The sequence below is a fragment of the Gopherus evgoodei genome, chromosome 16 (assembly GCF_007399415.2).
Source record: "Gopherus evgoodei ecotype Sinaloan lineage chromosome 16, rGopEvg1_v1.p, whole genome shotgun sequence".
Classification (NCBI taxonomy): domain Eukaryota; kingdom Metazoa; phylum Chordata; order Testudines; family Testudinidae; genus Gopherus; species Gopherus evgoodei.
This window is the reverse complement of record NC_044337.1, coordinates 24,715,525-24,729,839: the sequence shown is the minus strand read 5'-3', so window position 1 is coordinate 24,729,839 and position 14,315 is coordinate 24,715,525. Positions and strand designations below refer to the sequence as shown.

Sequence of the window (14,315 nt, the reverse complement as noted above, 5' to 3'; positions counted from 1 at the left end):
TTATAAGGCTATAGCATTTCTTCCTGAATTTCCCCACGAAGGATCTGACATAGAAAAGTGATGAAGCATTAGTGGGGTAACTCCTACCTCATGTGCCAGGTATGTGGTGCCGTCCTCCATTTAACGAATGGCAGAATTAAGACTTTGAGCTGAAGTGACTTGACTAATAACAACTCAGTGTCAGAGTTGAGATTAGACTTCATGTTCCTGGCTCCCGTGTTGAGAGTGGATGGACTTCGCTCCTGAGACCTTCTTCATGCTTCACCTTTATTTCTGTGTACTTTTGTTCTAGAGTACTTCAGGGGAAAAAACCCTACAAAAGTTGGAAGAGCTTCTTTAAGGGCTTATCTTCAGTACAGAGGTAAGTCAACCTAAGTTGCGCTACTCCAGCTACGTGAATAACATAGCTGGAGACGACATAACTTAGGTCGACTTACCCCAGTGTCTTGACTGCACTGCCTCAAATGGAAACGCTCTCCAGTTGACTTCTCTTACTCTTCTCGGGGAGCTGGAGTACCAGGGTCAACCAGAGAGCACTCTGCCGTCGATTTAGTGGGTCTTCACTAGACCCGGTAAATTGATCCCTGCTGCATCGATGGCAGCAGCGTCTGTCTCCCCATAGAGAAGACCAGCCTTGAATGTGCAAACACTGTACTTTTAACCTTGTTAAGTAAATCAGACTGTCCCATAATCCTATCCTGGGATTTATATATGAATTGTTTAATATTTCTTTGAGTGTATCTCTGAACTTTTCCTTTTGTATGAAATTTACATTTCATAAAGCAAACAGTGTAATATTAAATTGTTCTTACATGTACCAGCTCTTTTCCTGAATCAAAGCTGGTATTGATCATATTTTTGGCGATCTTGCCTCTTTCATTTAAAATATAACCAAACTCTTGACCCTGAACTGTCTGATTCAAAGCTGAATGCACACGTTGCACTTTCAGACCTTATCTGTACAGAATGCGTAGTGTGGCCCACAGCCATGAGAACTGTGGTGAGATCTTCTGAGTTCCCCCAAGCTAAGCAGGATCATACCAGGTCAGTACTTGAATGGGAAGCCTCTAAGAAACATCTTCGTGTTGGTGATTCAGTTGGTGGCCCTGTCCTTCCCTCTGGTCAGCACTGAACCAGTTTCCCAGCATGGCGCACTGGTAACTCTCCCATTAGGGCGGCTGAGACACTGTCCCAATGAGAAAGTAAACTCACCTGAATTCCAGTTCTTTCAGTCACTAGCAGCTATTTAGCGGATCCCTGTCGCTTTTCCCTGAAAGATTTTTGTGGAGGCTGAATCTCTAGTGCACTCCACCGATGCCCATTCCTGTAAGGAGCCCCAGGGCTTCAGCGAACTTAACAGAAGAACTGAGCAGCCACACCGTTGTTAATTAATGAGCTCATGGTGCCTGTGCTGAAACCACATACAGTGCCCTGCCTAAAACGGTGACCTAGAACCACTACTTGGATGGCAGCATTTGGCCTTGGGGTGCTGCAGGTGCTATGTTTTGGATGAGATGTCAAATAGAGTCTGTGATTACTTGTGGTCGCTAATAAAATAATAATTTAATTATTGGTTTTCATCAGCTCCAACTCTGATGCGTAGGTTATAGGTCTGGGACAATGCAAAACAGAAATTGATAGGTGTAAATCAAAACTTTACATCAAATAGAATTAGCCATATTGTATGTTTAGGTCTGATTTAAAATGATTTCTCTTTAACTTAGTTATGTATTCGGATAGAGAAGAATCTCGATTAGAAGAGCTATTTATTAAATGTGCTCATTTATTTTTTTCACATGGAGCCAAAAAGATGCTAGTAAAATAGATGCCAGTTTCCTTTGGGCGAATGTATACTTTATATTTCATGGGATTAAGTGGAAACAGAAAACTTTCCATTAATAGAAATACATGTGCAGAAATCTCCTAAATGTCTAACATTTACTAGAGATGCTCAAACTAATAAACAAATCTCCCAAATTTGGAACTTTTTAACTTACTTTCAGATTTATATTTAAACTGAATGCCTGTATTTTGCTATGTGAAATGCTTTTATGAAAAACAGCAAATTCCTTATTGCTAATTTAGTTTATTCTCTCCATCCTGCTTCTGGAAAGTTCCTCCTTCTCATTTTACCATTAGGTAGTAATTAGTATTCAAGGGAAATTGGTTAAGTGCCTTTAGACCTGTACCAAAGCCAATGTCTTATTGGAAAATGTAATTGGGGACTCTGTGTATGTAATTAATTGAATTACAATTAAGAACTTTCATTAAGCAAAATACTAGTACATTAAAGTAATAAGGGGACATTTTTGCAATGGCGTTAACCTTGTATTTTTATTTTATTGAGGAAATACATATTTGCTTGCTCTTGAATATGTCATCTATTTAATATTTTAAGTAGCCATACTACAGCTGATACTTCTGTAGTATCTTTGAGATTAGCAGTCTGTCATTTTCACATGCCAGCTAATACCTCATGTTTTGAGTCAGACTCCATGCTTTGTTCCTGGAGGCCTTGTAGGCACATCACTAGAAATGTCTAGACTTGTGCCTCCATTCTGATGTTTCTTTTACTGTTTTTATCTTTTTCATCATTTGAAAATCAGTTCTTCTGTTGATATACCTCATTCTGTTGTTCATCACCTGAAGTAAGTGCAGTTATAATGCTAGTGAGAGTGATCTTCCCAAAGTAATCTCAGCTTTGCACATGAACAAAAACCTTACTTCTGTACTGATCTGTGGTGTAAGCGTTGTCCCTGTATTCTCCCTGGTGTTGTGGCACAGCACTGAGCAGCTCTGCCTCAGTTTCCCCAGTAGAGTCTTCAGCACTCTTTGGTTATGGAGGTGGCTTAGCTTTCTGGCCTAGTCACCGAGAGAGTTCAACCCCCTGCTGGGGTGATGGAGTCCTCAGGTGAAAGTCCAATATAAACACAAACCAAAAGAACGTTTGGCTGTGCTGGGCTCTGTTTTCAGTCCCCTTCCTTTCTTGTGGACCCTAGCTGCATCAGCTTGTCTTAATGCCCACCAGTGGGTTCCTGGTAATAAACCAGATAGTCTGTATCATGCCTAGTTTCCACTAAGGCATGGAGACCTCAGCCTCCAGTCAGCTCCTGGGCCCAGCCAGGCTTCTCTCTCACCATCACGCCAGTCTGCTCTTCTTCATGGTCCTCCCCAGCTAAGCTGTGCTCCCTCTTCTTCCAGGCTGGACACCTGGCACAGGTATAGCGGCGCTCCTAAGCACTAGTGCCCTACAAATAATGAGAAGAATGAACCCAGCTCCTAAGAGATTATCTGAGGTCTGTCTCAGACCTCATGGTTCTTCCTGAGGGAAAAGCCACCTCCAGGGCTCTCAGATACACAACCCCTAAGGCAATGGTGGAATTTTTTCTGCTCTCATGTATATAATTTGTGCATGTTATTGTGACATTTGGCCTGGCTCCTAAGAAGCAGCAAACCCCTTTTTGTCTGGCTCATAAATAACTATGTCCCCACCGTGGGTGTGTCAGATCAGAATGACATGCCTCTTATTTCTTTCTAGAAACCATGATCAGGGGATGGGCTTCTGATCTCCCTGGAGCCTGTTTCCTCACATCTCCTGTTGTCAAGCACATAGTGAAAATATATTTGTTTTACTTCATACAGTTCTCATCTTTCTTGATGTTATGTTTCTGCAATACATGATCTTAGCTTTTCTCACTTTTGATTTCTGCCTCTTTCACACAGGAAATCCCTGTATCATTTGTAAGAACCTAACTTTACAAAACAACATGCTGGTGTTTTGCCTCTAGTTAAATAGATAATGAAAGAGCAAAAAATGCCAAGGTTGTTGTGAACTTAACACCTTTGATCTTCAGTAGCCACTTTTTGGAATAGTATCTTTTTCCCCAGTGAGACACTTGGGCTATGTCCATACTGCAGTTTCTGAAGGAAAAACACCCCATCTGACAAAAACTTTACTGATGAAAAGCACTGGCAGAATCCTGCTATCAAAGCTCCCTCCCCATGTTATTTTGTTGACAGGAGAGCTCTCTCGTGCCGACAAAGAGCGGCCATACGGCGTACCTCACGGCAGCACAGCTTTGCCACTGTAAGACATAGCCTTGGTGCAGTGCAGACATAGCCTTGGTCTCTGACTTCAGAACCGCTGAACAGACTCTTGGTCTAGGTCTGGAGTGTCCACTTGAGCTGATTGCTTTGCCAAGTAGATGCTTTTACATTCAGAAACTACATTGTGATCTCCATTTCAAACACCCGACAGGCCTGTAAATATTTGACAGGTTTACTCACAGCTGCTTGTGTGTAGCAAGTATCTCTTATGATGGTGTCTCCAGTCAGTGCTTAGAGATGATTCTTTCCTCTGTTGTTGAATTCTCTTGGTCTCCTCAACATTCTGATAAAGCTGCAGTTATAGGAGCCAATAATATGCCAAGTTCTGTAGTCAGGATTTTTCTGGGCAGGACATTTATCTCTACTGTTACTGATATTATTGCTATTATCCAGTGCACCCTCAGTGATTCTAATGTCTTGTCATCTTTAGATAGATGATCTGTTCTGATGATGGAATTCCTGGCTTCTCTCTCATGATCAGCAACTAGAGAAATTAGACAAACTTTAAACTGTCCTCTTCACATAGCCAAATAAAACAAGATTAGGAGAGGTTGTTCTGTTTTACAGAGGCTCTGAAATATTTCCAATATAAAATCTCCCAGTTTAATCATTTAAACTTTGTCAAAGTATTCAGATTTTAAATTCTAATGAAAATATTATCCTTGAATCTGATTTAATAACACTACTAACATCCCCCTTCTATACAGACTTTTCATCTGAGGATCTGATATGAGTAAGTTCAGCCTCATAATACCCCTCTGAGATAGACAATTATTATATCCATTTTACAAATGAGTAAACACGGATTGAGAGACTGACTTGTGGAAAGCCACCCATTGAAACTGGGAACAGAAGATTAATACTCTACAAGACTGTTTTGAGAATCTTAATTATAGAATCATAGAAATGTTGGGCTGGAAAGGACCTCGAGAGGTCATCTAGTCCATTCCTATGTGCTGATCAGGACCAAGTAAACCTAGACCATCCCCGACAAGGATATGTCTAACCTGCAGATCATGCCAATTACTTCTTGTCCTACTTTCAGTGGACATAAAGAACAATTGATACAGTCTACTTTAAAACAACTCTTAACATGTTTTTGGAGACTATTATCAGGTGTTCCCCCCCGCCCCCCCGTCATCTTTCTCAAGTCTAAACATGTCCAGTTTTTTTAACCTTAATTAGTTAATATTTATAAAGTACTTTAAGAAATCTTTGATTAAAGTTTCTAGGGGAGATCAGTATTTTATTTTTGTTACTACAAAATTTCTGACTAGGTACCAGATTAGTTTGGCTATTAGTCCACACATTTCACCTTTAGTATAACATCATCCTCATGAACCAATTACTTGAAGTATTAAATTTAGGGAAGCATAGGACTGTCTTCACCCACCAGCAGAATGCAGCCACCTCTTGAGTAGAACATAACAAATAGCTAACTGTGAATTGTAAAATTACCCAACATCTTAGGTTAGGTAGTGCAGCCCTTTGAGGTAATGCTGTACCTGTATGAAAACTGCAGTAGGCAAAATGTTAGTTACCTCCCCAGGTGCAGTCCAGACCTAACATGGAATATAACCAGGACACTGGGTTGACACCTCTGCACCTTCCACAGGTGGTCAGGATCTGTGCTTTATTCATTCCGAATGAAGAATGCCAGTACTGAATCACCAGCACAATTTCCTATGCCTTCTAAGTATTCCTTGGAGAGTTATTATTCCAATACTCACCCAGGCAGGCCATGCTTAGCTAGAAATCTGATACAAGGTGATATGGCTGCAGGCTATATTGTAGCAATATTCTGTGGATTGTATCATAACGCTGCACACAGTTGGATGGTTGAAACAGCACAGTGTTAAAGCACAGTTGGGTAATTGAAGGAATTCATGGCAGCCCTACATTGGCATTTCAGTAATTTTATGTGTTGAACTCTGTCCTTTAACTTCTGTTCCTAGTCAGTTTTCTTTTGATCCTAAGGGAACCCATTCCATTATAGTCCTTGCTTTCCTTCCAGGCACCTCTATGCCACAGTGTTTCAAAATGCTTTTAAGAGCACCAAAAGTTTGACATATCTCAGTGTATCTTTGAAATACTGCACCACGAGTGTTTGACATGATACATTATGATAATCCATAGAATAGAGACATTAACACAAGGGTCTTTGACAAAATACATTGTAATGTCTCTGAAGGAGCCATTACAATTTATCTTGTCATTCTGTAGCGTGGAGTGGTTACAATGTTCACATGGGTATGCACAAATTCACATGCTGATATACGCCATTTTATTGGAGTTAAAAAAAAATCCAAATGGGATGGTCCAGTTTGCAGATTTAAAAAAACCCTCTAGATTGTAATGCCAGGTAGCTGTTTTGTGTGTTGCCGAGGCGCACACAAGTCTAATCCTTTCTCTCATGGGGAAAATAGTTGGAAAGGTGGTTGTTAGGCTGATATCTTTGGAACATGGTTTTTCCACTGTATGCTTTTAAGCATTTAGCTGTAGGCACTTAAGTTCTCTGAACGCAGAGGTGAGCATATGTACTGTCAACAAGAAAATCTGTGTGAGAATTCATAAACTGAAAGGGGAAATTTTTTGCAAGTGGGAAAAATTGAGTGTTGAGTTTTTATTGTTTCCCTCTAAGTTTACACTGTCCTCTCCATGGCTGTGATAGCAGCACCTGCTGAGACAGATAGGATGCAATTCTGAAACTCCAAATTATCTCCATTAAAAGGAAACCTGCTTCTGCATCAGTAGTGTGTATTTGACTCAAGTGCCAGGGTTTTCCTCTCCCTGGTAACTGTTGTCCTTTCTGAAAAGCAAGTTCTGTGCTTGTTACCAGATTCCAGATATGGAAACTCTCTGTAGTTTCACTGTAAGTTGAAATCCCCAAATAGGATATAAATTTACACCACCAGAGTGTAGAAGGTCAATGCAGGAAGCATTAGTGTGTTGAGCCAGATCCAGCCATGTAAGTCTTGTACAATATTAATATAGAGAAATTGACAGGCCTTTTGCTGGTTATACTATATTGTTAAGACCTCTACTAAAATTCTATTGTCTCATCTGCCCATTATTAAAATCTCAGCAAAATATAAGTTTTCATTAATCTCTCACAGCAAATTTAGGACTGTGAACTGGCAGTTGTTTCAGCTTTTAGGACTACATTAGCTGGTGTATTAAACAAAATGTGTCATTCTTCAGTATCTTCTGCAGGAAGTTAAATCAATTTTCAACCATATTTATGCACCACTTTATCTAAAAGCATCTGAATTATCATTTACAGCTAAGATGAAATTACTCTGTAAAAAAATTGTCACATTATAGTAATTTTTAAATTGATATTAATCCAACATCATAAAATGTAAAAATCTTAAGAGGTTTTTTTTTTTCAGTAATTGGCATTTTGGCTTAATGAGATGTTACCTTTTCTAAAGCTAGTACCTACAGTAGTAATAAGAATACTAATCAGTAGTGTATGCTTTTTATCTTAGAGCTGAGTATAAGAAACAAGATACCGCTCACGTTAAGAATAATAAAGTTTTAATAGGTGAGGGGGGAAATATAAAGATGTTAATGCTACAGTTAAATCCCACTGTGGGAAAAATATACACCTCTACTTCGATATAAAGCTGTCCTCGGGAGCCAAAAAATCTTACCGTGTTATAGGTGAAATCATGTTATATCGAACTTGCTTTGATACACCAGAGTGTGCACCCCCCCCCCCCCCCAGGATCACTGCTTTACTGCGTTATATCAGAATTTGTGCTATATCGGGTCGCATTATATAAGGGTAGAGGTGTAGTAAAAAGGAGATATTGATAGATACATCCAAATGCTTGTTGTATCTATAAGTCACTGGTAAAATATGATAATGGCAGACCTGGCTGGTAATTTTTCAATGAAACATATTTTTGTTGAAAAACGCTGATTTGCTTAAATAAAAAATTCTTATGGAGAAAGGGTCAGTTTTGATAAATTCCTCAACTCTCACAAATTTGGAGGAAAAAAATTAAACTTTTCAGAATGTCCCTTTTTGATATTTTTGAAAGAAATTAGGTGGTCAAAATCAAAATAAAATGTTTCAAAATTATCTAAACAATACATTTTAGTTGACCCAAACTGATTTTTTTTTTAAAGATTTTCAAAGATTTTGCAATGTTGACATTTTGTCCCAGTTCAGGTGGGGAAAACATTTCTGAAATCTTGAATGTATTCATAGGATGGCAAAATAGTTTCTTGCCCACCTCTAGATAAGAGCTACTTCAGCCATCTCCATTTAGCAGAGCTCCTACTAGCTTAATCATTGACACTGTCTTTTGGCAAAACTGTTCTTGGAACTACAGCTGACTTGGGCAGAGTCTCTGTAGTTACTGCACACAGGGCATTCACAAATTGACTCCAACCAGTCGCTGTGGGATATCTGCGAGTTAGCAAAGTCTGTTCTAGAATGTAGCCACATCTCACTAGAATCCATCATCAGGATTTTCCACAGATTTTATGTGGCACCGTGATTTTTTTTAATATCTTAAGCTTGTAGTGAATGAAGAATTTTGCTTTAGATCTGACTCTAAGAATTTTCTTCTAACCTCTGATGCATGGGCACTGATGTTTCCTTAAAAAAAAAAAAAAAAAAAAAAAAAAAAATCAGCTGGCATGACTGCCTGCAGCTGACCAAACAATACATTTGTAATTGCAAAAGAGACAATAATATTTGTTTTCTAGTTTAATTGTGTGCGCCACATTTTAAGCCTTTTATTTTTTTTGGCAGGTTCAAGAGGAGAAGAGATCTCAGAGGAAGATCCTCAGATCGATATAGCTACAGTTCAAGATATGCTTAGTAGCCACCATTACAAGTCCTTCAAAGTCAGCATGATCCATAGGCTTCGGTTCACAACTGATGTTCAATTAGGTAAATCAGTTTATACTGTAAGGCCAAGGAAAGTAGAGCAGTTCAAAACTTCAGCCACCTCAAATAGTTACCTGCCCACACAGGTGCATTAAAAATGCCCAATCACCACATTGTCTAACTGACCATACAATATAGTGTTTAATATTGCTACTAATTGTTTACTGTCAAAAAGTCCAAGTTAACGTAATAAAACCCTCATAAACTGTGTAAAATGGAATTAAATTATAGGTTTTTGATCTTTCTTCCCCACTTGTCAATCTGTGCTTCAGAGAAGTACAGTAAAAGGTACCTCTTCTCTCAAAATAAATATGAACTATATCTCATTTCTTAGCACATCAGTTGACAATATTTAAGTATTTGTGTTTTCAATTAGCTAGCACATATTCCCTGTCTAAGAAGGCCATTATTTAGTTACTTTTTTGTCTGTGCTTTCCAAAGCAAAGGTTTTTGCTGACTAAACATACAGATTAATGTTAAAATCAGTCCATGCTAAATTAGGGAAGTTTTTTATAAAACCAGTAGATTCTAATGGTGTTAATGGAATGGTGAAGTGGAACAAAATATAGCTAGTGTTCTGTAAGGGGTTTAACATTAGCCTTTCTATCTTTCTCACTGTTCTGCAAAACGTGAAGGCTAAAAGATGACAGGATTTTAATAAAAAAGCTATTTGCTAATTTTTAACAATAATAGGGCTTTTATAGTCTCTGGTTTAAATTGTGGAAATTTGATTTAATGGTACATGTATAAGTGAACTATAATACACTCACAAATACCTTGTTAAAAATTATTCAGTACTAAAATATTAAATGCTTACAAAATATTTTTCTGTATTATTTAGTAGAATATTTATAAATTTGAAAATTTCTCCAGTATTTATTTCCGTTAGTCTCTTTATTACTCCAATTCTGAACATGTAAAAAAAATGATATTCCCCTGCAAATGTGTACATTGGAAGCTTTTTCAGTTTATTTTGAACTGTCTTGTTAGGGAAGGATTTATATGCTGGTGTTGAAGTAGAACAGTGTTAGGCATGTTTTCTGCTCTTGAGTAAACTATCTGGGTGTGATAGTTTGCTTTCAGTGAAGTTTGACTCACTGTGTCTGGAAGCTGTCAGAAATGAGAGCTTGAAAAGGTCATGACAGATCACTAAAGATAAATGGTTAAGGGAGAATAGCTGTTACAGGAAACAAATGGCCAAAGTTGTTTTGTAGTGAAGGTATATGGACCATAAACTTTCCTTACTCACCTTCTGTAGCACCCTGTGCATGTGTCTATTCTTGATGGCTGCACAAATTGCAGTATGTTTTTATATTCTGATTATGTACAAAACAAAAACCCAGTGAGGTGTTCAAGGTATGAACAAATGGAAAATATCAAAAACTCCCAAGTAAGGTCAAGTAAGGTCATAAGAACTATATGTATGTGGAATTTCTCCTACTGGAATCTTTTTTGTTATTCATATATCAGTGTTTTCAAACGTAAACATTAAGGGTCGGTGCTGTTTAGAACTAATGGGAGTTAAATATGTTAATCCTCTTGCTATGTGGTGGCAGAATAGACTCCATTGAATGTGAAATGTCAGAGCCAATACATATATTAGTTTGTATTTATGGATTTTAGGGCTTTCGGTGCCAAACAGCATGTGGATGGTCAGCGTATTTATTAATCAGTCATATTATATATTAGCAGTAGTTAAATGACAGTTTTCATGGAAAAACCTGTTTCCTGAGGGAACTGAGAATCTGAAGTCATTAGATGACTTCATTTATGGATTGCATTGATTACTCTGTGTACTGCAAGAATATACATGCTGGCCAGGAAACACTGGGCTGTACAGTGACCACACTTAAAAACAACCTTCAAGATTGAGTAGAAGTACCGATTCCACCAGTGCTCCCATTTTAAGTTAGGAAATCTTCCTCAAACTGGGAGAACCTTTCTAAGGGGAAGGTATTTTTATGTGCAACAGGGCCGCAACAGTAATGCAGAAAAATCTTTTACAATTGTTCTGTTAAATTTGCTAAAGATAGCAAATGTCCCTTTTGTTGGCTGGTTGGTTGGTTTTAGATAATAGTGTAAGTGTCCCCGTAGGTTTTTCTCCCAGATGGTGGGAGACCCTGGCCTCACCCAGTTATGTTCACTGGGTGATTCAGACACTGGCCCTGGTTACTTAGTTCTTATGAGTAGGATCTCACCCTTTGAGGTTTTCTTAAGTCTCTTCTGATGTTGGAATCAAAAGGAAAGGTAAATGTCCCAGCACACTCAAAAATAGTTTTTTTTTCCCCCAGAGCCAGTTCACAGGGAAAAAAGCCAACAGTTCCCATCTTACTCTGCGGCTGTCTGTGTAGCAGTTTTCAAAGAGTCTTTCTGGCTAGGCTATTGAATCAGGTTTGCTCTGTCAGTCCTACCCTGGAGAATCGCTGCACTCCATGTAGAAGTGGAGCAGAGAGATCCTGAGTAAGAGTCCCTCCTGTGGCTTCAGGAGTCACTTCAGCACTTTCCTGCTCAGGGTGATCTCTTCCTCTAACTGACTGCAGTTTCCTCCCTTTTAAAGGCCTCCTCCCTACCATACCTGGTTAACAGGGTCAGAGGGGCAGGGCTAGCCACGCACACAAGGCCTGTCTGGCACCTTCCTTAGCAATGTGGGGTCTATACACCCTGTCACAAATAGGTTCTATGCGTTTGCATATAGTGTAATATCTGCTCTGCTGAAAAAGTTTTTGAAATTTGGCTGTGGAGTAATGCCCGTGTCTAAAATTGCATAGCTTTATATTTGTAATAATGTACTTGTCCATAAGTCCTTTTTTTATTTTTTTATTTTTTTATTTTTTTTTACTATAACTGCCTGTACAAAGCCACCAGTAAGGAAATAAACATTTTAAAGGAGCAGATATGATTATGTAAAGCAGGGTGGCCAATGGTGATACTATAAGCCAGTGGTTCTCAACCAAGGGTCTGGGGAGCCACAAGCAGGTTTCAGGGGGGCCGCCAATCAGGGCCAGCATTAGAGTCGCAGCAGCCCAGGGCAGAAAGTCAAAGCCCCACTGCATGGGGCTGAAGCCCAGGGCCCTGAACCCAGCCACCCAGGGCAGAAGCCAAAGCCTGAGCAATGTAGCTTTGCGGGGGGCCCTCTGTGGTATGGGGCCATGGACCTTTGCCCTGCTTGCTACCCGTAATGCCAGCCCTGACTTTTACATAGAGAAAAACACTTCTTGTGGCACAGGTGGGCCATGGAGTTTTTAAAGCATGTTGGGGGGGGCCTCCGAAAGAAAAAGGTTGAGAACCCCTGCTATAAGCTATGTTTTGTAAGTATCTGTGTATTCTTTCCTTTGATTTTCTGAGAAACACTGCACCTTGTAAGACCGATGAGAGAATCTGGTTCTGGGTTTATCCAGAGAGCTGAGAGGAATGCCCAGGAGTGTATACACCTGCATGTAATTCTTACTGATGCTAAAAGGGGTTATAGAGGGAAGAAATGACCGCTCTGTGGCTGACCTTTTATTAGAGCTGAAAGCTTTAGTCACAGCCGTCACAGGTCTGAGGTTTTATGATTAACTTGTGTCGCATTATAATGCACATGTACTGTATTGTCAACATTTCTACTCAGTTTCCAGCATGCAGTAAGGAAAAGATGTATTTATTGTGCACTATGTTATCAAAACTAAAGGAGGGATATTGATTTGAAAAATTATTGCTGGCAAAGTATGTTATTAAAATGGCCCATTCCAGACCCTAGCAAAGAAAACAGCAAGAACACAACGGTAGTGCTGAGTTGTTGTGTCTGTACCATTTGCTTTGATAAAATTGCTGCATGAAAGGAATAATACATTTAATTTGATTGTGAATGTGACTAATTCAGACAGTAAAGCAGAAACTGCATAAGCTTTATGAACTAGCTAATACTCCACGGATTTTGGGTTCAAATACATGCATATTGGAGCACAGTAACACACAAAAAGACAGCGTTGACAAAGAATGTGCTCCTGTGGATGTGTGCAGGCTAAAGTAAATGATGCTGAGATACAGAAATAATAGATGAAGTATACAGCAACAATTTGCAGATAAAAATAATAGAAGTTAAAGTGTATTTTACATGATAAAGGAAGGATGAAAGAGGAGGAAAGTCTGTTACATCTGAGATGGTTACAAAACCCATGGGTTGTGAAGTAGCCCTGCTGAAAAGATTGATGCAATGGGGAGTGACCTTGGCTTGGAGCAGGAGCTGGTGATGTATGTATGAGCATCTCTCTGCTAAATGGACCCAGATTTGTAGCACTAATATACATGGAAGCCCAGAACCAAACTCAGTATGGCAATAAATCAACAGCCACTTTGGGTGTCATTTCTGGTTTATATTCCACTATTGTTCTATCACTTTAATTCATGTCACTATCATCTGTTCATCTGGAACAGTTTTATATAATTTTCCAGTGGAGTTACCTGACAAATCCTATCAAATTAACAAAGTACATTAACAATATTGACTCTGTGAATTCTGGAGTTGAGGGACCACAGAATGAAATTTTTAAAAGCTGTTTCCAGTAGCGATGATATTTTGTTTGCTTTAGGCAAGGAGGAAGAAAAGGATTTGTACATTTATTTTGTAGAACTTGTCTTGACTTTTTCAAGCCTAAAAATAAAAACTCTCTCATCAACAACTTCAAATATAATTTTCTTTGAGAAGCAGAAAATGTCTAGATTTTGGCCAATTATTGATTACACTGAAATAAAAAATAAAACTGGGTTATAAAACTTTTCTGGAGTGAAATATTCTAATAAAGTGGATCTCCTGATATAGCTTCAGTCTGCTCACTATATCTAGATCTAACACTTCTAGCATCAATTAAATTCTTGACACTCTGCCTAATTGAAATATGGTATCTCTGATGTGAGGGATGTTTAAGGACAAATTGATGCATTTGCTAAATCAAAAAGTAAGAATTGTTTGTGGCACTCTGTAAACCATATTGTAATGACCAGGGTTAAAACGAAAGTTACTTTACATTTTGTGCAAAGGACCATAGCAACATGCATGCTCTGTGCATCTGCCTTTTGCTGTCTGTGCGTTTTGGTTTTATAATTGAATAAAGTACAAATGAAACGGATTTCTAGGTATCCATTGGGGTTTCATTTTTGAGAGGGGAGAGGTAGAGGTTTTAGATATGATGGTAGCTTACATCTATCTATTTTTCTTTTATTATTTCCTGTTTAAATAAATTTTCCTTACACTCCAGCCAAACCTGGCATAGCATTTTCCAAAGTATCTGAACAAAAGGCCTTGGAAGGGAAACATTTATCT

The 14,315-nt window shown here is 38.7% G+C and overlaps 1 protein-coding gene across 2 annotated transcripts in view; it reads left to right on the top strand.

Annotated features, from left to right (window-relative positions):
• Positions 1–14,315, top strand: part of MAPKAP1 (MAPK associated protein 1) — a 167,007-nt gene that overhangs the window by 135,575 nt on the left and 17,117 nt on the right. For both annotated transcript variants that reach the window (XM_030535228.1, XM_030535227.1), the window contains one exon: positions 8,876–9,016. In XM_030535228.1, coding sequence (XP_030391088.1) covers positions 8,876–9,016 — 141 coding nt within the window. The remainder of the gene's footprint in view (positions 1–8,875; positions 9,017–14,315) is intronic.